Genomic DNA, 24,717 nt, shown 5'->3' with positions numbered 1-24,717 from the left:
AATTCTATTTGGATCGGCGTAATTGCATCACGATAATTGCTGGAATAGAATTAAATTTATATTTAAAACTTTGTCTTTAAAATAACGATTTTATTCTTGAAAATACTATCTTGATTGATTATCAAGTGATATTAAAAGTATTAAATCATTTATATTATAATAAAAAATTAAATCAAGTGTTTTATTACTTTTATTAAACGTGTTGTTGTTAATAAATTAATAAGATGTGCTCTTCTTACACATCTTTAAAATAATATGATAAATTAATTTGATAAAATATTTTTTATACCAAACGGATGCGAGATTGTATCGATGCGTGTAAATAATGTCAGCATGCTATTCAATACTTAAGCCACGCGTGAAAAAATATAATATTGCACGTGTTATAAATTTTCTCACGAGTGTCATGCTTCAACAAGAGAAAAGTAGCTCCGATAATTTGAGAATCTTGGGGGAATCAGCCACGTGCACGTAAATGAATGCCATCGGGATAGATGAGAAACACCCCGAACTGCGTTCACGATCGATACATCAAGTTGTTGCCCTAAAAAATAAATACAGCCGTTCCATGTAATTATACTCTCAAGAAAGCAATTTATAATTAATTGCAAATATTTATAGGATATATTTATAGGATACGCGTGATTCATCTAAATTAATAAGGCTTATTTAGCTGCAGTTGAAAAATTAATGTGCAATTCTTATTTAAATTAGAATTTTAAATAAAACATTTTAATATAAATATGATAAACTAATTTGTTTAAATCGCATTTAAAATTTTTACACATTACAATTTAAATCATTATATAGAATGCAGTGAAATGACATTTTTAATAATTGACGTCATTCCTCTCCGAATCATTTATATTCGAACTCTACGTATTTCCTCCAATTCACATCAGTATTATATATCTAAAGCAGTTACGTGCCACACACTTTCTACTTACGATATTAAAGTGTCTCAGCTCTGCGGGACACATGATATTTTATCAGGGTTACAATATGACATATATCTTGCATCGACCGACGAAATACTTTCTTCTTTATACAGGAGCCTTTCTTGCGCTTCTTCCTTAAACGTCCAACCGATTTCATTTCGCGCGTTCTCGATCGCATATTAATGCGTCATTTATTTATATCTAATAAATTATTCGTCTGGTGAAAGCTTTTTCAATCACTTTACGTATTATGTATGATATCGACGTAATTCCCTATCGACGGCGATTCTCTCTCTTTCTCCCTCTTCGATCGTGCCATTATATCTTGAGCGATCGTGGGATGAGATACAGGGAACGTCTTTCGTCACGGATACTCGATCGAGCAATCCGTGTTCCAGGATGTAGTCGAGCCGTGTCTAAGTGGATTTCACGCTCACGCGAATGCGAGAGTACGTGTATCATCGCGTCGAGATGCGATTCCGAGCGTGCACGCAGGCTTTTCCTGTGTAAATGCGCGTGTTACCCGTCCCTCCGCAAACACGTGTTGTAGACCTCTGCAGGATGGTGATGTCCGCACGGTCCCCTTGGCTTATCGTGACATTATTTACCCCCATATGTCGATTTATGGCCCCCTCTATTAGGAACGGGTCTGTTGGGCGCCCCAGGAGTCCTGCAGTTCTGCGGTACCAGGAGGGATACCGAGATATCGTCTCATCCAGAGATGGGAGACCCTTGTCCTTTATCGCGCTCTTCGTTATGAGTTGGTGGATGAAATATTTGACTGACTTCCGTTATAGCCTACTGCTCGCAAAGTTCTAAATGAAATTCTAGATAGAGATAGAGTTCTTTTCAGACCGAGTTCTGAGAGTAAATAAGCGACACAAGAAGATACAAACTTGCCAGATTAATGTTCGCGCTCAGATTACGATCGAAATTACAAGTACACTTATTTATCACTGATTGTCTTCTCTTTCTTCGTGTTACAGAGACACCTGGACAAAGGAAGCGACCTTGCTGAGGCGGCGAGCGCGAGCGGACTTCGCGAGCTCGCGAGATCTTTGAAGCAGCATCTGCGAGGATTCGGGTCTCGCTTGGAGGACAGACGGGAGTATTTGGAGGACACGTCGAGATGCTGTCTCCTTCAGGATCGCGCCTACGAGTGGGCGCAGGAGGCACGGCTATCAAGCGAGAGAAGATCTCAGCAATTTTTGATGGCGAGGCCACCTCTGCCACCCGAACATTTCACCGAGATGATGGCTCTGGCGGAGAAGCTCGGCAACGAGGTCCTTTTAGAGCAATGTCGTATCGCGCGAAACAAGTGCGCGGAAGCCCTTGAGATCGCTAGGACTACGTCCGCCCCAGGAAGTCCAGCGAGAAGAAGATCCTTCGCTGCTTCCGAATCGACCTCTTGGGATGATACTTTAGCAAAAAGTAAGATTCCTTCTTCCTTATTCTTATATATCGTCGCAAAAAAATATATAAATGTATAAATTGGAATTAAATATATTCCAGGGACATCCTGGGATGATAGCGACAGCAGCGCTTCTTACGCTTGTCCGATGGAAAGCGTCGGATCAGGCGGCAGCGGTGGTCGACCGGTGCTGGACAATATCGCTGAACTTCGAGAGAGTGCTGAGCAACTTTTGGACTGCTCGCCACCACGAACACCTCCGCGAAGCCCGGCTCCGAGAAGACTGGTTAAGCCACCGGTGAATTCGCACCTTCACAGATCAGCCAGCATTGCACCAGGAATGAAGGCAAAAAAGTATGATATTCGCATATATTATATATTTTTAATAGTTTAAAATAGATTTTTATTCTATTATTCTGTAGTTTGGATAGAACTAATTTTTAATTAGAATTTTCGATACGCATAAAAAATTAATATTAAAAATTAATTGAGAATATATAATAAAAATATAATAATCGTAAAATGAAATGATAAAATTATAAAAGCACGTATCCTACGCGTGACATTTCACTACTTTACTAAAGTAGCCATCCATTGTTCTTCCGTGTAATTTCCTTTATGCTGTCGTGCTCGTTATTATACAGTCGCAATGTCATTAATAAAGAATTTCACCTTGCAGAACAATACTGCTCATAATGAGGGAGATGATACAGACTGAACGAGACTACGTCAAGTCACTCGAGTACATAATAGAGGTAATTGCCATGTGCGTTATTAAAGTTTATTCATGCGTAATTTTATTATTTATTATTGCGCATACTGAGGATAACACATTTAAATTTTCTTGCGAAGAACTACATCCCGGAACTCGTACGAGAGGATATTCCGCAGGCTCTTAGAGGACAGAGAAACGTAATCTTCGGGAATGTCGAGAAGATATACGAATTTCACAGTCAACACTTTCTACGCGAATTGGAGCAATGCGAGCAATCGCCTATGCTTGTGGGGCAATGTTTTCTCAGACACGTAAATATAACCATGTATCAATTCTTAACAATAGGATATCAAACATCTTAATATTTCATAAATATTTTATAAATATCTTATAAATAAATATATATAAATATTTATAATATATATTTATAAATATTCTATAATATAAATATATTCTTTTATATAAATATATTCTTTTATATAAATATATCTTAAAAATATATATTAATTAATATATATAAATATCTTACAGGAGAAAAAGTTTTACCTATACGCTTTGTACAATAAAAATAAACCAAATTCGGATTCATTGATGGCGGAATACGGCACAAACTTCTTCAAACAGAAGCAACTAGAATTAGGGGATAAGATGGACTTGGCTAGCTATTTACTGAAACCAGTCCAACGAATGGGAAAATATGCCTTGTTACTTCAGCAGCTAGTTAAAGCCGGCACAGATTTATCAGAACAATTGTCCGGCAAAGAAGAAAAGGAAGAGAAGGAGGATAATATGAAACCGATAGTCGAAGGTGAAGCGGATTTAAGAGCTGCTGAACAAATGGTGCGATTTCAACTTCGACATGGAAACGATCTTTTGGCAATGGATTCGCTTCGCGATTGTGACGTACGTTACATTTTTCATGATTAGAACATAAAAAAATTAATAAAATCAAAATAATAATAAATTACTTTAATAATTAAATCTCTCTTATATATGTTCTCTGATAATGATTTTCATAAATATAATATTTATAATATGAATATACACGAATATACATAAGTTTTAACACTATTTCATAGGTAAACGTAAAAGAGCAAGGAAGATTATTACGGCAAAACGAGTTTTTAGTTTGGCAAGGAAAAGGCAAAAAATGTCTACGACAAGTCTTTTTGTTTGAAGATCTTATACTTTTCAGTAAAGCAAGAAGATTTCCTGACAGAAAGGTAATATTTTGTGAATGTCGTCTCATATTAAATTGTATATGTTGATTCTTCCTTATTTTATTAGAAAAAGATATTACTTATATAAATATATTTGCTTTCAGAATCTTGATATTTACATCTATAAACATAGCATTAAAACGACGGATATTGGCTTGACCGCTGTTATCGCGGATTCACCCACAAAATTCGAAATTTGGTTCCGCAAGAGGAAACCGGGCGACACGTATACGTTGCAGTGCGCGAGTGAAGACATCAAGAAAGCCTGGACTGAGGAACTTAGCAACCTTTTATGGAAACAGGCGCTTAGAAACAGAGGTAATTTACCATATTTGCTTTGTTAATTGAGGGAAAAAAGTATGACAGCGAATTACAATTGATGATATTTTATATCACATTTTTAGAAGTGCGCCTGGCAGAGATGTCGAGCATGGGTATTGGAAATAAGCCGTGTTTAGATATAAGGCCTAGCGCAGATCAGATTAACGATCGTTCTATCAGTGTAGCTCAACTCTCGAAGAGTAAGTAAAACTAATTTGAGCTATCGAAAATATATTCGCTTATGTTGATGATCTCGAATATTAAGACAAAAATTTGAATTTTTCTCGCATAGCACCCAGATTTAGAAACTCTATAGCGGTGTCAATGGCAGAGGACTCCAGTCGCTGTAGCAGAAGGCCGCACAGCGTAATTTCCGTTAGCTCGTCCTCGAGCAGTGGTGGAAGTAGCGGCCCTCCTACTACACTTAATCTTGGATTAGATACGAGTCCACGTCCACATCATCGTAGTACCACACTGAACAGCCAGTGTAGTGTGGGTGAGTATTATGCTTTGACTGCAGTAATTTTTTTAAGGAAATTTGACGACAATATCGATCTATAATACTATAATATTCATTTTATAGAAAGTGGTATTATCGCTGATATCTCAATCGTGTCGGATGACGGAGGTGACAGCACTGAAAGAAGTCCTTGGAATTCAACCCTGGAAAGTCCTACATCCTTACCTACGACCTCGACTCCTCTGCAGTCGCCAACCAGCGGAACGGCAGCAACGATTACTCCCGTGTCTTCAACAGACACGAATCTCACATCTTATGACCAAGACATGTCTATTAATCTATGAATTTCTCTTACTATACAGAGAATATCGCGAAAACGCGAATCCATAATTGATTCACTTGCAAGTTTGTGTTACGATTACAAAGATGTAACACATCGGCATATTTAATTAAGTATTATGAGGTAATATCGTCGCACGTACTATCGAATCATCCATCGTATTCTTGTGAGCAATTTATAGTTTAAGCGACATGAAAAAATATAAATCTGCATGCAATCCGATAGGTCGCTGCATTACGCTTAACACGTGTGCCCAGCTACGGAATTTGTAATCGTATTACATATAAATGTAGATTCTCTTATCTTATAACTACAGAAATGGTATCGAATTTTAACATTTAACTTTCAAGTGAATCTGTCTCTGTAAATTTATCTTTTGATACGCTTCGAAATTCACAGATCATATAGCTATTGAGCTATTACTTGTGAAGCTCACTGATATCTGGTTTCTGAAGTAATAGCAATATGTATTTTCTTATTCCGTCTTATTTTATCAACGTGCTCAAGACACGATGCTAGAGAGATATGTTCTATCAGATGTACGATTTTATCGAAGTATATATGGTACCATAAATGGTATGCACTGGTCGCTATTCTCATTTACATCGGCATTCCTGATACAGCGGTGGAAAATTTTGTGAATCTTCCCCGATAACTTATGACAATTTTATACACTTTTATTTATATTATAGTTGATAAATATAATATTTTAACTCCACATTGTGTTCGCGTTTACTATGTATTAAGGAAAATATATAATGGATACTGCGAATCGTACAGAAGTTGGAGAAAATATATATTTTCCTTAATCATCACGCTATCTCGATGATGAATCTAACAAGTTTTGATTGTGGAATATATGTTCAGGAATGTGTGTCGAATCAATGCGCACATATACATACTAATTTGTAATATAATGTAATATCAAAAGTTTATACAATGTAGACACAAGTAATATAACCAATAGTCTATATATTACTTCCAGATTATATATATAAAGTATTATATATTCTTTTTTTTATGTCAGTCATTTTTGTAAAATCTTTTATTATCCATCATAAATGTAAATCTAACTCTGGCCTGTACTCGAAAGCCAAATTTCTGTTAGAAAGTACTCTCTATTACATTTAAAAAATAAAGTTATTTTAATATATGTGTGGATAAATGTTTTGGAACAGCTTAAGATCAATTAAAATGATAAGCTTGCCTTAAGACAATCCACACTCCATATTCCAATGTCTTTATTAATAAATCGATTACTTCAACTATGCAGAATCGCTCGTGATTTATCCGCAATAATGGTTAACCGAAGAGATATCCGCCTTGTAAGTATAATACATGTTATTGTTAAAAAAAAACAATTATAAACTTGCAACTTTAAGCAATTTTAGACGAAATTATATTATTCCATGAAGGAAAAAAATGAGATCAATTTTGTAAATCTTTATTTTTTATTTTTCTAAAATAAAAAAATGAGATCATTTTGTACTTTTATTTTTTTTATTTCTAAAGTAATCATTTAATTCTTTTAATTTGAGTAAATACGACATTGAAGTAATAGCTATTCGCCATTATGTGATTCTGCATTGTTACACTGCTTCCAAGTAAATCGATTAATTAGCCATTCATAATGCCAAGGTCTGTCAAGGTATTGTAAGTATACCTTATAGATAGTGACCAAACTGTTTATTTCGTATCATTATCTTTTTTGTGCGAGGACAAAAATCTAAAGTATTTAGAAGTGTAGATGTAGATCATAGAGTGTGTTACAAAGAATTTTGGCACAGTCCGATGCACCCTATTTTATTATACGTTATATTTTATTTGCAATTTTATGATCATTTTCAATCAAAAGTAAATCAATTGCGTTTATACATGAATTTAAATTATAACATGAATATACATCGGTGCACCTGGCTGAGTATCCCGATCTTCGAAAGTAAAACTAAACAAAAGAAAGTAAACAATTTCTATTTTCCACAATCTGTCAATGCGTGTTTGGTGTTGCTTTTGAATGGAGGGATGTTGGATAACAATAACAACATAGTACCTTATAAGAAAATATGCCGATAGTCACTTAATATTACACACGTTCTTAGATATTTATTAATATTTTTTTAAGTAGAACACTCTTTAGTCCTTAGAATTAAATATTTCCATTATGAATAAAATGTATATATTACATTTAATAACACACTTATTTCAGTATTGTACTGTTGTCTAACACCGATGTATTTTATTACTTGCTAAATATACTGTATTGGGTGCCTTTTGTAGAGAATTCAAATCTTTTTAAAATATTATATCCCACATTATCTATTATACACATATGTCTATCACCTCTATTATATAATTATTTGCCAGAATATATTCATGTTTTGATTGATTATTATAAGTGCATATCGTGTACCTTATATTTTAAAGTATTTGCAAATAGTTTAATAATTTGTATGTCAATTGGTCAATGTAAGGTATTTTTCTATTTATATAATTTTCTTGCCTTACTAAGTATGCAAAAAAATGACATTCTTTAAAACAATCCGGTTCTGTATTTAAAATGTAAATAATATACTTTCAAAAACTTAATTTTATAAACATAATCACTTTAAATGTGCATAATGCATGTTCATAGTGAGTGTTTAAGTTTCATTTAGGAATGCAGCCATAAATATATTAATTTGTAGGTAAGCAATTACAAGCAGTTGTGTCTGTAAACTGTTGCGCGGCGCGCGCGCGCGCAGAGTATATGTATATCTTTAATAATCTAAAATAATTTACAAGGCACGTGAAAGGCATACAAAAAAAGTCATTGCTTTACAAAAGAGATATGTTCTTAACCTGATTTTGGCCATGTGTGCGTATATTTACTCAATTTCTATCGAAATACGTTGCATATTAAAGACCATGCATATTTTAACAAAGATTCATAAATTAGTCAGCCAATTATAAGTTCAACAAGATCTAGACTAGTCAATATTTTTTAAGTATATAAAATTACAAATATAGTATATATATATATATATTAAGTGTTAAAAAATTTCTTTTAAAAAAAATTCTTAAACTATGTAGTTTTGTAAAATTAAATCATATTTATGTACAAATAAAAACCATATTGCATATTAGAAGTTAAAAAATGTGCAAGTATCTTTTAGCAATTTAAAATTTACACAATAGTGCACTTTTTTTTATGTCTAAAATAGATTACATCACATGTCGACCAAGTTACATTCTGTCACAAATCTTTTTTATCTTCTTTTAAATTATCAGGACAAGAAGCAGATTTCTTAACATTTTTAAGATTAATTGCTGATGTATTTGCACATGTTTCATGTTTTTGTGATTCTATTTGTTTCTTTTTTAATAATGATCCGCCTGTAAAACCTAAAGAGAAATATATTCACTATCTGTTATCTCTTTTATCTGTTATTTGTCTTATGTAATTTTAAAAAATTTAATATTTTATTAATTATATATATATATATATATATATATATATATATAAATTTATATAATACTTACCTAAAATTCCACAGCTTAGAGCAGCAAGGCCACCAATTTTCATTCCAGCTAATAAACCTATTGGTCCTCCAATACATGTGCCTAACATAGCACCTGCTATAGGATACGCAGCTACTTTATATTTGGAGGCTATTCCTAGATACCTCGTACCTTCATTCACATTTATTTGAGTTTCTTCAACATTTTCTTCAATGTTGTCAACCATTTCTTTCTGATGCTGTAAAAAAATTATATATATATATATATACTTTATGTATAATTTATATACATATTTATAATAAAGCATATGCATATAAGATGCTTTTTCTACCTTTAAAAGTTCTACCTTTAAAGAAAAAAATTTAAGAGCTATTTTCTTCTTAAATTATATTATGTAATACAAATTGAAATGGTATATATATATATACTTACATGCACAATTTTATTAAATTCAGTAAAGAGCTCATGTAATTGTTGTATTTCCTCTTGCAAACAATTCCAGACACGTATACAGGTTTGCTGATGTTGTAAATCTTCTCGTTCTACTTGCAATTGAATATCATTATCAATGAATGAATGTTTTGTCTCTTGATCTTCATTCTTTGATGGTACAGATGACAATTTTGATGCATCTAATTCCATTTCTGTAATTGGTATTAATATCTATATTAATTCTTAGATTTTTATGTTGACCAAAATTAATTTAAGAGAATATTATATATTGTATTACGTCTCTCACCTAAATATTCCTCAATTGTACATATGATACTAGTCCGTGCATGTGTTGTCAGCTTATCAAATTTATCAATGTCGATGTCGAGAACTTGTGCTCTAAGAGTTTCCATTTGATACAATAATTCCTTTAATTGTTTAATAATACGAGATACATTAATATGTTCTTTCCTCATCCGTTCCCAATCATGTTGGTTTTGATACTGCAGAGGTATAATTTGCTTACATACACATATGAAAAATGCTTTAAATGTAAAAAGTTTGTATGCATATATGCTTACTTTCTTAATATTGTTCTTGTGTCGCTTTAATAAATTTACATGATGTGGAATAGCAACGTTGAAGTTATTAATTTGAATTTCCAAACGTCTTATAGGTTGCTTGATTGTAATACTCTCTGATAAGGCTGACATGTTTTCGCTAGTGTTGTTCACGCGTTTATAATTCTACGTAATTTATATCTTTATGATAAGAGGCAATCTCTTCTACTCTTAAAATTCACTCTTTACACATGTATCTAAGTTTCACGTAATCTTCCTAATTTTTATTACAGAATTTTTATATAGATAGATGAAATTAGCTAATAATACGAAATAATTTGCTAATGTTTTATTACTTCACTAAATTTGCACATTGCACATATCCCGTCTTTGTTCAAGATCAGCTGTTGTATATAAACACGAGTACACAAACACAGCTGTAAAAATAAAATGCTATTGCTTTGCCATCTGTAGTAGAGAGATAGGAGCAAAGAGAAATCTCTTCAAAATATTCCAATAACAATATTGATGCATAGAATATAAAATAGGAAGACAGAGTATGTGTACAGCTAATGAAATATATAATTAAATTTTTATCAATCCATACACAAGAAATATTTCTCATTTACAATTTATAAATATAAATTAACAGTATGATACACCGAACATTGACTTTATCGACAGTGTAGAAAATTTTGGATATGTAATTCTCAATTCTGAAATAGATGTAGGTAGCTGTACTAAACGAAGTTTCCCGAGCGCATCTCACGAAAAACAGTATTCTTGGGCTCCTCTTTAAATTGTGTTCTATTTAAATTGTGTTCTCATTAATTGTGTAAATAAATATCAATTAAAATATTGAGTAACGTGATACAATTTCAAACAGGTACGTTGCAATAATAAGAAATCTGTTTCTTTACAATTAGCGGACTGCGGGTGATCACAGAATGCGCGTGCGCATGCGCGGCCATTGCCGCTTATTACGTTTCCCGCGCGTTATCGTGCAAGTAATTTCCGCGGTTTTCGCGTTGAAAAAAAGTTTCGCGTGTGTGTATAAATTTCGGTAGTGCCGAATAAAGTGTCGTACGATTGTCTTATGAATGTTAATCAGTGTGCGTGATAAGTATTATAAGTAAATCGTCATTTGTGCGCACTATAATTCGCAGTGTCATTCGTAACCGTGTATTTGGATGTTTGATCGACAACATAAAAGTCCAAAATCATTGTCGTATGCTCTTATCATCGCCATCTTTTATTATGCAGTCGAGCATTAAAAATATGGATCGGATAAATCGAGGTACGTGTATAATAATTAGGATCGGCTTTTTAATATCGCTGACAATTGAACGCGCATGCGCGTTAATGAAGGTTACGTAATTAATTCTTAGCTTAAGTACAAAATATATTAGCCTATAAAATGAGTTTTTTAAGCATCAAGCATTTTGCTCAGACAAGCATAGCTTTATATGTTATATTTATTTTTAATATTTAAATTGTAATAGTGTTATTCTAAGTTAAAAAGAATCTCTAAATTTTTTGTCATGATATTTAAATTACAATATATTTCTTTTTATTTAATCATTACATTTAATCAGTTTGCGTCATGATTCTAAGTTGAGATTACTTTTAATGTACGTGCAAATTTTATAGTTAGATATTTAAAAAAATCTTGAAATATCAAAATGCAATAATATCTTGAAATAAATAATAAAAAAATCTTGAAATATCAAAATATAATAATCATATTTAATGTTTTATAATATACATATATATACATACATACATGTAATGATTATATATTATTTTTATTTTCGTCAATGCAGAATAGCTCTTTTGTATTGCTTGCACATTTTAAAATTGTAGGAACCATAATATTGCATAATCTATCTCATAAACTTGTAATATAAAAAAAACGTGAAAACTATATAAATTTCAAAAGCAGTTTATATATATATCGATTTACCATGCATCATGTACTTACTGATACATAATTTTTATTTATACAAAGCGAAGATTTTTGACGTAAAGAGCACTCGAAATTCACGTTCTTTCATCTCGCATTTGACGAAAGTTATAGACAGTAATTGGAGAATTTATGTATGTATTAAGAGGTGATCAATTATGCGTCATCCCGCAATTCCAATGATCGTGCATCCGTGAGATCTCGATGAGTTTTACAAGGGTCGCCGCGAATGTACAATTTGGTATAAAGCCGGTGAGGCTTTTGGTAATGAAAAACCGATTGCGACCAAATAGGCTCCGGACTGCTGGTGACGTGTAATCGAGTCTTCTCTTCTGTCGCTTCGCCACCCACTCCCGGCCCTTTTGTCTCCCTCCTCCCCCCTTCCATCTATCTCATCCTTCCTCTATCCCTTGATTTCCCCGTTCCCCTGTGCTTCTTCCTCTTCCTGTGATTCCTCCGGCTTCCATTAGTCGCTATACGTCGTCTGTACACAGAGATCCGTTTTGTCCTGCTTTTGCGTGACCTTTTATTTCAAACAACCGCATTCAAATTACCGTTATCTGGATACTCGATCTTTTGACGTTTTGCCATTGGACGTTTAGAAACGCTTTTAACATCATCCATTTCATCTGTCATTCTCTGTTAAGAAATGAATAAAAAATAATTTATCTTGTTTATACTAATCTTGAGTTTAATCATTGCGTCATCTCATTGTCTCTTGCGCGATTTTATTTTGTATACCGAGAAATGTTACATAGCTTTACTTTAAGTGTTTTTTTAATTTTTAATTTTTTACATTAATTACACACAAACGCATGGATGCATACAATATATACATCACTAAATTATTTAAGATTTTTTAATTATTTCTTTAATAATTTTATTTTAATAGTATTTAAAAAAGCATTGATTTATTCTGTCACTTACTCATTGATCACATTCAATATAAAGGATTAAAATTCAATCAGATATTAATTTTATATAAAAAAATATTAAATCGCGAGGAATTAAATTGCTGAATACATCTATTCAATTTACTATTCACATTGATTGTGAGTTGGTTCGCGTATTTGGAATATGTATAATTAATTATATCTGACAGTCATACACATGCCACTAGAACGATGATCGCGTTTTGTCTCCTCTCGTTCGTTAATTAGGAAATCTAAATTCGGAGTTCTTGAGGCGGAAGTTAGATATAAATTCAGAAGTAGCATTGTCTCGTAACAAAGTCACGCGCGTACTAGCATTCGAATGGTTACTTACTAATGGTTAGAAACTGTTTTCATTTATATTGTCTATTTTTCTAATATTATACCTAATATTATATATGTATTATAAAATATTCGTAAAATAAAATTATCATTTTTTCATATTATTAGCGAAATATACAATAATGTTTACATCTTAAAAATAAATTTGTAATATTATAATTAAAACATTTTAATAAAATAAAAATAATAAATATAATATAATGACATAAATTTTTTTTAATACAATAAATATAACACAAATTTTTTAATACCATGAATATAATAAATATAATATAATAACATAATTTTTTTTAATTAATGTGATATCATTCTAATTTTAAAATACACCGATTTGATTGCAAATCAACATTGCATTCTAGTGGACAGTGTCTCTTTTTTCATATACACACAAAGGCATTGGTACTGTTTTATCTTTTCTTTGCGATTTTATATTTATTTTATATTTATTTTTCATTATTAATTATTTTGCTGACAAATCAATGATACTGACTTTAAACTATAAAAAATCAATTTTAATTTATAATGATTTTTCATATTCTTTCTTCATTTGCGATAGATTGTAAACACACATATTACAGATACATTAAATAAACAGATGAGAATGAATACATGGCAACAAATAGAATGTGCATCAAATGTATACATAGATATACATATTTTACATGCACGGCGTTTTATATGTGGTTTATATGTGAAGAAAAATCTTAACTCATACAATAATAATAACAATAACAAAGTATAATAATAACAAAGGCACAATAATAATAATATTTATAATAATTTTATAATAATTATTTATAATAATAATAATATTATTTATAATATTAATAATTACATAACAATAACAGAGATATTGAAGTGTATACCTTGTACTTTAGTTACTTCATACTGTCAGCAACAGCTTTACGAATAATTTAGTACAGCTACATAGTAACGCATGAAGAGCGCTAATGACGCGACATCCGACTGGAGAATAATAGTCTGTCCAAATTAATTCTCTCGGCTATGCTTTTAGTAAAGTAAATTTTATTGCCATCTTGCTCTCGAAGTCACCAAATTATAATTGTATAACAACGCCGTAGTTAAACATTGACCGTTTAACTAATCTTTGCTGCGTACGTTCTAGGTAACGTTCCACACATTTGCACTTATTCAAATATTTCTCAGTACACGTGTCAGTAATTTTGTACCGTATAACTGTTGTCGATATTGCGGTTGCCGAATCAAATTCACATCCTGTTATATACGCACATCCTGTTGCACACATGTTACGAATTAATTAAATAGATTTTTTTTATTTTTTATACAACAAAACATTCCCGCAAAATACAGCCCTAGGACAAGTTCGATAATCTGTCATCATGAATTATCAATATCGAGAGTGACATTTTCGATGCAGAAACTTGTAGCATTTTTGGTAACAATTTTACCATTTGGTCCAAATGACAATGTTGTGAAATTCAACGCAGCAACACAACGCATATTGTCGTCTGTGACATTTGCACAAATTTTGCCACCTAAAATGAGTTTCGCCATTCATATCTGGAATTTATGGAATAAAGTGTAAGTGGTTTTACAGTTTATGAAATTTTTGATTGCAGTGTTATTGTATCGATTATTGCATTGCGAGCATCATCTGTGTTACACGGTACCTCGTATGTTTTAATACCCGGACTAATTTTATCGTATTTTTTAATATCCGGACTAATTTTTTTTATTGTTGCTTCTTTATTACCTTGTCGCCATCGGATAATCGATGAAATATTTCGTAATATACTGTCTGGCTATAAGTGACAGAAATATCTTTCTTTTTTCGCAATCACCGACAGATACCAATATTAACGAATGTTGTCGATGGCAGTCTTCTCCTCAGGACAAAATCTTATGCGCGATTTTTATAGATAGGTAGGATTCAATCGATGTAGGTTTAACGTCGTTTGCGGCGTAGAATTGATAAATGACTATGAATTATAGGGATTGTATCAAAGCAAAACGTATCGAATGTTATTAAAATGCTACTGCAAGAAGAAATATCGCGTATACGTTCTTTTTAATATCTTTAAATCTTTCTAATATGTGATGGGACAGCTTGTGTGGTTTACAAACTGATTTTTACTATGATTAATCGTAATTCATTGTGTAATAAAATATTTTTTCATATCTGTTAACCGATTAATTTATCTGCCATTTTGAAGAAGAAAAATACATGAGATTTCTGTTTCCGACAGACCATCGTCAACTTATTGTATTTAACATACATTTTATTAAAAATGTTTAAATGCAATAAATATGATGATTTTTATCATGATAGTAGTTGTGAGAAATACAATTTATACCCGAAAGACCGAAGTCAATTTTCGTTCTGTTCAAACTCATAGGAATTATCAATATGATTTTACGCTTTACAATTAATTAAACAAATTAAATTACTATTAGGTATTATGCATTCACTTTCCTGATATTGACAGAAAAAATGTAACTGTCATACGCAGTATATAACAAGCAATAATTAATTAGAAATTGAGGAATTGAAAATACATGAAATTTCTCTCTCTCTTTTCCTCTTCTATCTTTTGATGTTATTAAAAGTCATATTTATTCTTGAATACAATTATAATAAAATAATTTTTAAAAATTAAATTTTAATTGAGAAATTTTTTTCTTTAATATTTTTGTAAATTTTAAATAATGTGAGTAATATACATAGCAACGAAATATACGGCAAGTAATTTATAAATTATTTATTATTCATATTATTTTCAAACGTATTGTTTGTTCTTTTTTCACTTTCTTGAAAATAATTTATTCTAAATTATCATTTAATATAATGTATATATAAAATATTTTAGTTTTTATTTTTAAATATTTCAAATATCTACAATAAAATAGTTTTTGTAATTAATTTTTTCTATTTTTATATAATTTAGTATTTTATAAAATATTTTATAATAATATGATTATTTATTTATTATGCTTTATATATAAGAATTAGATTTTTTGATAGATTAAATTTATTAAAAGTTTATATTTAAAAAAATATCTTTTGATAACTACAGTTTACAATATTAAATATTTGTTTAGAAGGTAAAAAATTGATGCGTAATAATTAATTTTATAATGAATTAATTTAGATACTTTGTTTTATACAAAATTTATTCGTATCGAAATTCGGGAGTGTCGTCAAAGTATCGCGCGTACAAGTGCGGAGATAGCGATAAAAGTATCGCACGTATAAGTGCGGGAGTGCCGATAAAAGTATCGCGCGCCCAAGGTGGATGCTGATCTGAGAGGAGGAGGAGGCTTAGGAAAGGCATCGAGCGCCGACGGAGCAACCCTATGGTAAATTTATTATTCGTATATTAATTATTTATTAATTGCGCACGCGCGATTTTTTATTTACATTAATTATAAACAAGAGAAAATTAAAGAAAAAGATTTTCATATATAAAAGCTATAGTAAAAGAGTTTCTACTTTTAGAAAATTATAATATAGTTATAATATAATTATAACTTTTATATAGAGAGAATTTTATCAGAGAATTATTAGAATCATTTCTTTTTAATTTGTAAAATTATTAATACAGTTGTAAAATTATTATTTTTATCTGCTTATTATTTTTTTTTATATACATCGAATATAAAATTCAATGTGCGTACAATAATAAATTTTTAAAATATTAATTATTTTGTTGCTATAATTTAGGCCTTTTATTTGTCTATTACAGATCAACTTTGATAGTTTGAGAGGAGGAAGAGGCCTAGGAGAGGCATCCTGCATCGGCAGAACAACTTTAGGGTGAGCATTATTATTTGTATATTAATCATTATAAATTGTATTAATTTGATTAATTATTTGAATGATTTAAACAAGAGAGATTCAAAGAAAAAGATGTTTATAAATCCTATAAAAAAGTTTCTATATTTAAAAAGTAGTTTTTTTAGAATTTATAATAACTAGAACAACACAAAAATGTATACATATAAGATATTATATATATTTTTTTAAATATCATATACACACACATATAGTATATGTATTTCAAATCTTATTTAAATTTGTAATATAATTTTTGTAGATTATTTATACAAAACTTAAATTTATCCATCAACCATATTTATATTATCCATATATATTATCCATATTTCAAAGATACATTTTATATCTAAAAATATCTTACATTAAAAAAAATTATTTTCGAAAATTCTGTAATTTCTTTTATTAAATTTTTAGAAAAGGAATAAAAATTTAGTTGCAATAATTATTTTCCAATACATTAATTACATTAGACACACTGTATAATTTGAATATATTTGTATTTTACAGATCAACGTTGTGTTCCATGTCTGCCCACATTATATATCGGTGAGTGCATATTGTATTGGTGAGTGTTAAATTATATTTCACCTTAATTTTATAATGATATTATATCACAAATATCAATATTTAAAAATTTAAATTTGCAGTGATAAAACGATAAAATTGCATTATTTATTCTTAAAATTATATGTAGAGAGGAAGAAATAGGATATATTTTAAAATTTACGAAATAAAATATTATAGAGAAAATTTCTCGAAATATTAAATCATAAAAATAAAACATTTGATATTTTTTTATTTCAAACACTATTTGAGATAGTTTAAAATGTTGAAACTTGCGTTAATTTGATGTCCGCATTCAGGATTAGTGTAGCAAATTAGCAATAGATTAGCAGTAAATTAATACTTAATTATGCCATAATCAAATTTGATTTCTTCTAATAGAGGAGCGATAGGTTAACGGAAATAATTTTTTCGGTGAATGTAGGTAGTAGTACATAACTGTTGTGTTGCTAATGACCGAATTCACATATTATCAATCTTGAATACGGATTTAATGGTCACGTTTATGCTAATACTGGCTCGACTGAAAAGGGTACACACGAATGAAGACAAATTCATCAAAATGCGATGTATGCGCTTTTTTATCGCGAACGAATAAAGAGTCAACATTCTAATTTACTGTAAAAGCTCAATAAGAAAAGTTGAGTTTAACGTTTCTGACAGTAGCTCTGAAGAAAGACACAGATTTACATTGATTTTGTTAAAATCCTTTTTCTTCCTCAATCTCATGATTTATTTATTATTTATTTATTATTTATTTTTATTTAGATTCGCAAAATTTGTATCAGATATACACAACTGCACAGATTAAATACATACATATATATATGACAATTAATTGCCAAAATCGGAAAAACGTAATAGTAAAAGCTATCAGACTTATTATAAATATGAAATCTTGTAAAATGTTTAGAATACCAGAGCTGTCGTAAAAATCCCATATCGATACATATTCTTTATATCGAGGGTGCAGCAAGAAAACAGTCATGCACAACTGTCAAAACATCGTTTCTGCGGAATTAAATTTAGCCAAACAAATTATCGTTTGCTAAAACTATTTACGTGCATGTCACGTGCATGTAATAATCTTAAATCGCATGTCGCGTGCTATATAATAATCTTAAATCGCGTATCAGTATTGATCTAAAAAAAATTTTAACATAAATGTAGTACAGTTTATTTGATTTCTATTTTTTTTATTTTTTCATCTATGCTATAATAATTTGTTGATTCTAATCTATTTTTTAAGAGTACTGAGTATATTATATATTCTGTTTATGCAGTGTTTGTGAAAAATTTACGCAAATCTATAGAAACGTTTTCGATAAAGCTTGAGAAAACTTATAGATTAAAGATTTATGAGATTGAAAATAATCATCTTTGCTGCGCGATGAAAAAATAAAACATCTCGCACACTTTCTTTTATCGCAACTGATAAAAATAAATTTTTTGTTATTTATTATTTGTCATGAAAACGTATATAGTTTAGTACTCAAAATAGCCATGACAATTCTTTATTTTTTTAAATTAAAATATATTCAAGCTATATAGCGCTTTATTTAAGAATTATAGACTTTGTATAAATGAGAATATCAATTTTATTCTATTTATCATGTTTTTTAACATTTTTTTTATTGTTTTTGAAATGATATTTTTTCGAACGAATAGCGTGAGATGAAAATCATTCAATATTGCGCAATCGTTTAATATTGATGACGCACGTGAAATATTTCTTTCCTTTGCTGATACAATTGATTTACACGCTGATTTTATATTTTTCTACGGAAGCAACAGAGAAATTGAGGATGGAAAAAATAAAATAATCATTTAAAAAAATAACGCACCCGCGCACGCGAAAGAGAGAGAGAGAGAGATTGATTTATGATGTAATCTATAAAAGATTCGTTATATGTAATAAGAGAATAAATCAATATTGTGGTGACACAGTGCTCTCTAGTGTAAACAAATGTCAGTAAGATATATATTCATCCGTCTGATATTCTGTAATATATAGGAAAATTTTATCGTAAGTTATTTTTATTTCATTCCTATGATTTAATTATATCTAACATAATTTTTGTATTAATTTATTTATTTTGTATTAAATTGTTAAGCATAAAAAATAGATATTAAAAATAAATATTAACGAGATTATTTATAGAGATAAACTATCTATAAAATATATATTGAGAGTTTCTTTATATTTATCATTATTATTATACTATATGCTATTTAAAAATTAGTAATTACGATTTAATAATTGAATTCAATGTGAGTAAAATATTATTATAAAATTTTTTATTTTCCTCATTGAAAAATATTTGTAACAATAGTATAACTGTAAAAATATTTTATAACATTTTATTTTACTATTACTTCTTTTCAATAGCTAGTATCTTTTATCTTTTATCTATGATAAAGATATTATTTTTTATCTATGAGAAAAGAAAAAGCAACATTTTTTACAGTAAAAAAATTATTTTCAACATTAAAATAAGAGAGAAGATCTTTTTAAAATGGTTGTGAGTGAATTATATTTTAAATAAAAATATTAAGACATCGCTTTAAATCACCGGATATATTATTATCATTTTTTAATCGCGATTTGCTCTCCTACTATGAGTGATTAAAAAAAAAACATTTATTTCAATGCTACCCGTAGCTTATTGAAGCGCCGCGACAGAGTAATATTCGCTTGCTGCCGAGAGCACTTAGCTGGGCCGATCGAGCGCTGTTTATCGTGCTTCAAAAACAAATCCGCAACAAAAATAGTCTGTCCGAACAGCTACGTAAAATGTGTATCGAGGAATTGTCCGTAACAACGAAAAATTCTCTTCGATGTCGCGTCGGATGATCGGGATCCACGATCGGGATCTATCGGATATGACGTATTTATCGCGAGATCATCGATGTTCAAAAATAGTAGATGAAAAAATTGTATGATTTCCTTCAAGAGAAGAGGCTTTTAATCTACCGAAAATAACTCGTATATTTATCAGAAACTGGCGTAATATGTGTCGATTTCGCATATATAATAATCTTTCTATTCCTTCAATGAAAGTAATTATAGTAAAAAAAGATAAAATAGGACACCATTTATTTCTTTCGAATTTTCTTAATTTTTTAAAGAAATATCTTGCAAAATGTTTTTTTAAAAAGTGAATTTTTTTATATCAATTTGTTCAATAGCTCTTTTATTAGATTCAATATTTTATATTTAACTATTCTATTGTACAATTATATCAATATTTAACTATTTTATAACTTCTTAATTTCTTAATTCTATAATTTTACTATTCTAATATTTCATTATTTGTTTTATTTTAATTATTAAATTTTAATTATCAAATTTCCGTCAAACAAAAAGATAATGATATATGTTGAATAATTATTATTTACATATAATAATAATTATATTTTATTGAGATAGTATTTTATATAATTTACAAATCATAATCTTCTTATTACGATAATTACATTTTTCGATCATGTACATTTATTTTTCGTTTTACCGTTAATAATAAACCGAGTGCTACAAAGCATTCTCGATTCTATTCCGATTTCCTGTCATATACTCTATGCGAAATCGCTCTAGCTTATCAATGATAAGACAATTGTGTTGAGTAAATAACAGTATGCAACTCGGAATGCATGTTAACGAGGACATGAATGTGGATAGGTGGTGTTGCTATAATGGTGTCTTGGAGATTCGATTATATGGTACTTGTATCTCTAGATACAAGACATTGTATTAGTAGCGGAGAGAGATAGCGACTATGCTCTAATATACGCCGAGATAACATCCTTTGTTGAAACATTCATATGAAGCATATTTTTAATTCACAATAAGGATAGTCTTTTCAAGAATTTATTAGAATATTTAAGAGCGAATAAATATTTTTGCATTATGTGCATCGCTATTATTTTTTTACCAATTTGTTCTCTTCGCTAATCACAGATATAAGTGTGCCTCTTTATCCTTCGATAAACAGTGTCTCGTCGAGATTGCTTCTTCGCGAATTTTGCATCTCTTAATCGGTCGGGAGGAAAGTTTCACCATTGCACAATATAAAGCGGGAGACTTTTCCATATATGTTAAGTGCCAGGTGGCGTCGCCGACCGTTTTGTCTACAGAGAAACACGACAAGTCGAGAAAATCCGAAGGAGAGTCTTACCCGATACTTGCAAGAGTTTCTTTCCTAGCGTCGAGCTAGCGTTGCTTCCTGCAAAAGGACGACGAGCGCTGCGCAACGAAGAAAGAGGGTGCGAGGGGCGGCAGCCCTGGCCGCGCGCGGCTTGTGAAATTATTTCCTCCGCGAACCGAGAAACTTTTATCCAATATCCATGGCAGCATCTGGCATCAAACGGCTCTGCACGCGTGTCTCTATGGGGTTTCGGAAAATGTTCACGAAGTGAGAGAGGAGGGCTGAGAGAGAGCTGATGGTAAACTGCATACCCCATCGGCTTCTAATTGAATCTTAGGGTATCCACGCGGACTCTGGACTTTGGCACACGACGTAAAACCACTTCGCACTTCGGAGTAAGTTCGTAAATTATATTAACCGATCGATAATTATTATGGACACTTTTCTCAAGCTCGAGGGACTTAATTCAACGAAATATCGGGAGGGTAAAATTATTGGAAGGTGTTTGATTACACGGGAAATTTATGACAGTAGATAGTCGTAGCGTACATAAAATATTTAAATATATATTTGATATAAATTTTTTACATATTTCATAAAATTGTAATAATAAAACGTTAATATTTAGAAATGTTAAATTCTTCATTTTTTAAATGTGCGAACAATTACAAAGATTACAAGTTATGAAAATGGGACAAGTATTTTTTTTCGTAAAGTGCTATGTAGATATTATGTTTCATTTTTTTTTCGTAAAGTGCTATGTAAATATTATGTTTCGTTAAAATATGAGAGAAGAAAGAATAATTTCAAATTTCACATTTTTTAAATCCGAATATTTTCATCCGAAATAATAAAAACAAAAAACAAAGTGAAGATGATTTTCTTTTCGTTACTGCGTGATGGAATATTTATTTTTTGTCTGATAATAGATTTTTCACTTTTTACACATCCAATGCAATATATATATATATATATATATATATATATATATATATATATATATATACATGCATATATATATATTGTATATGATGTGTATGTGTGTTCGAATATGTCGACCTAGTTCGGTTTGCGAAATTGTTGGCTCGCTCGTTCGCAGTATAGGACACTCGATTTATCGTTTGATTAAAAAAAGTTAACCGAACTTTCTGATAGCTTTGATGCAACTGAATGGTCAATTTGTTTGATTTCCATTGTCGATATGCAGTTATTGCACCATATTTATTTCCATACATGTAATTCTCATGCCTTTAATATTTGCGATTTTGTATATATTTTGCAATATTTTATTACGATAACTTTTTCTTATGAATTTTTTTTTAAATGTGTAAATGCGCCATCTCTCATGTAACCTTATATTATATAATTTTAAATAATTGCAGAATTTTAAGAAATATTTCATGAGATACTATTTATCGTTAAAAACAAAAATTTGCGTTAGTCATTGTATATGATACGTACACACAATAATAATTTTATTTATATAATGACTGTAATATGATTGTCTTTTTGCGACATTGCAAGATTACTTTTTACATCGTTAATTATCATCGTGATTATTGTCAATATTTAATGCGCGTCTTTTACAATGTAATATATTCCGAAGAATATTATTTAAAATTTTATTACTTATTGTTACTTCCTATGGATCTAAAATAATCATGGCACCACTGTATTAAATTTGATGACTATCTTAGAAAATAATGGGATCACAAATGAAGTGACGCTTTGTCGTACATTTTAATTGGCTCCTCGCCTCTAACGAAGTAAGATTTAATTTATGTCGAGAAAGGAAACGAATGGAATAAAGCTTTAGATACTTAATGACACTTTGCTACAATTGCACTTGCACAGCAAGTTTCTTTCAATCAATAATTCGCAAATATAGAGAAAATAATATGTGGCACATATAGAAAAGAATTTTTAAATTAAAATAATATAAAATTTAGCTGATCTTCCTTAGTTAACATCGGTATCGGAGCTTACGAATTTAACATGTATTGCATTATGCCGCACGCAACGAGGTGATCGCTTTAAGCTCTTAAGTTTTTCCGCATACTAGAAGCCGCAATCTGTGGACGAAGGGATCTTTTTGCTGCGACGCCCTTAACAGCAAACGACAAAAAAGGTCTGTTCGTATCGCGTAATAATATCGCACCCTCCTCGCTTCTCGCCATTGGTTCTGTCCCTCTTTTGTCCCTCGATGAGACTGCGGTAGCCTCAAGGCTATGCGTGGCAAAATGAAGCTTTATTTCTTCTTCACATACAATAAAGACAAGTCGTGCGCGAGCTTTATTAGCTCGTCATGTATTTTGGTGCGTCGCCCTCCATCAGCCTAGTTTAGTGGCGGATCGAGAAAAACGAAAGCTCGTCCGTTTCTCCTTTTTTTATATGAAAAAAATTTGCAACGTCCATTTTTATTCTATGATAGTCGCCGCGCACGAGATGGATGAACGAAACAAATAATATTGTATTGATGCTAAAACGTAACTCTGATTTTACACATAGATAGATACATATCATTAAATCTTCTTCAATCTAAAAAGAATGAATCGCCGAAATTTGTTATAAGCAATATTTGCGAATTATATGATTAAAATTAGTCGTTTACTATATATTTGCATAATATTATTATGCAAATAATAAAGAAAATATTTGTCTCTCAGATATTTAATAATGATTTTGATTGTTTATAAATTATTGATATTTTTATTACTTTTTATATAGGATATATCATTAATTCTACTTATTTTACTTTCGAGTGATTCAGATATTCTGTATTTATAATGCACTTAAATGAGATTACAATTTTAATTCAATTTCTCTGATTAAAAAACGTATCAATATTATTTAAAGAGAGTAAAGATCTTCATTAAAAAAATTTGTTGTCTAGTTGATGTTTATTTTAAGATAAAATTATTTCATTACCTGTTTATACATGATTTCGATATCTAGTGCGATTTACCCTACAGTCAGATCCTATCTATTTCACAAGCTTCTCATCTCGAATACACGTAGATAGGATTTGGGGTTGTCGTCCTATCACTTGGCCGAATCCT

At 30.3% G+C, this 24,717-nt stretch overlaps 2 protein-coding genes and 1 long non-coding RNA gene across 8 annotated transcripts in view; 1 reads left to right on the top strand and 2 right to left on the bottom strand.

The window, feature by feature from the left end:
- LOC145966959 (puratrophin-1) overlaps positions 1-7,686 on the top strand; it is a 285,937-nt gene extending 278,251 nt beyond the window's left edge. For all 6 annotated transcript variants that reach the window (XM_083091423.1, XM_083091421.1, XM_083091422.1 and 3 more), the window contains 10 exons: positions 1,925-2,369; positions 2,451-2,703; positions 3,029-3,104; positions 3,202-3,375; positions 3,596-3,967; positions 4,144-4,287; positions 4,389-4,602; positions 4,689-4,805; positions 4,898-5,101; positions 5,189-7,686. In XM_083091423.1, coding sequence (XP_082947549.1) covers positions 1,925-2,369; positions 2,451-2,703; positions 3,029-3,104; positions 3,202-3,375; positions 3,596-3,967; positions 4,144-4,287; positions 4,389-4,602; positions 4,689-4,805; positions 4,898-5,101; positions 5,189-5,409 — 2,220 coding nt within the window. In that variant the 3' untranslated portion in view covers positions 5,410-7,686. The remainder of the gene's footprint in view (positions 1-1,924; positions 2,370-2,450; positions 2,704-3,028; positions 3,105-3,201; positions 3,376-3,595; positions 3,968-4,143; positions 4,288-4,388; positions 4,603-4,688; positions 4,806-4,897; positions 5,102-5,188) is intronic.
- On the bottom strand, positions 173-2,697 carry LOC145966970 (uncharacterized). Its single transcript, XR_014437252.1, has 2 exons — positions 948-2,697; positions 173-544 (listed from the first exon to the last, which is right to left on the bottom strand). It is a non-coding gene; the product is annotated as an uncharacterized LOC145966970 (long non-coding RNA).
- Positions 6,847-10,418, bottom strand: Syx17 (syntaxin 17). Its single transcript, XM_083091427.1, has 5 exons — positions 9,917-10,418; positions 9,643-9,838; positions 9,336-9,547; positions 8,925-9,141; positions 6,847-8,786 (listed from the first exon to the last, which is right to left on the bottom strand). Exons 1-5 carry the CDS (start codon positions 10,046-10,048, stop codon positions 8,638-8,640), a joined length of 906 nt encoding a protein of 301 aa, XP_082947553.1. The 5' UTR covers positions 10,049-10,418; the 3' UTR covers positions 6,847-8,637.
- Between the last annotated feature and the right edge of the window lie 14,299 nt (positions 10,419-24,717).

The sequence above is a fragment of the Camponotus vicinus genome, unplaced genomic scaffold (genome assembly GCF_025532165.1).
Source record: "Camponotus vicinus isolate PSW18456_S1 unplaced genomic scaffold, iyCamVici1.0 SCAF_2, whole genome shotgun sequence".
NCBI classification, from domain to species: Eukaryota; Metazoa; Arthropoda; class Insecta; order Hymenoptera; family Formicidae; genus Camponotus; species Camponotus vicinus.
Note: the sequence above shows the minus strand (reverse complement) of the source record. Positions and strands in the feature narration are given on the sequence as shown.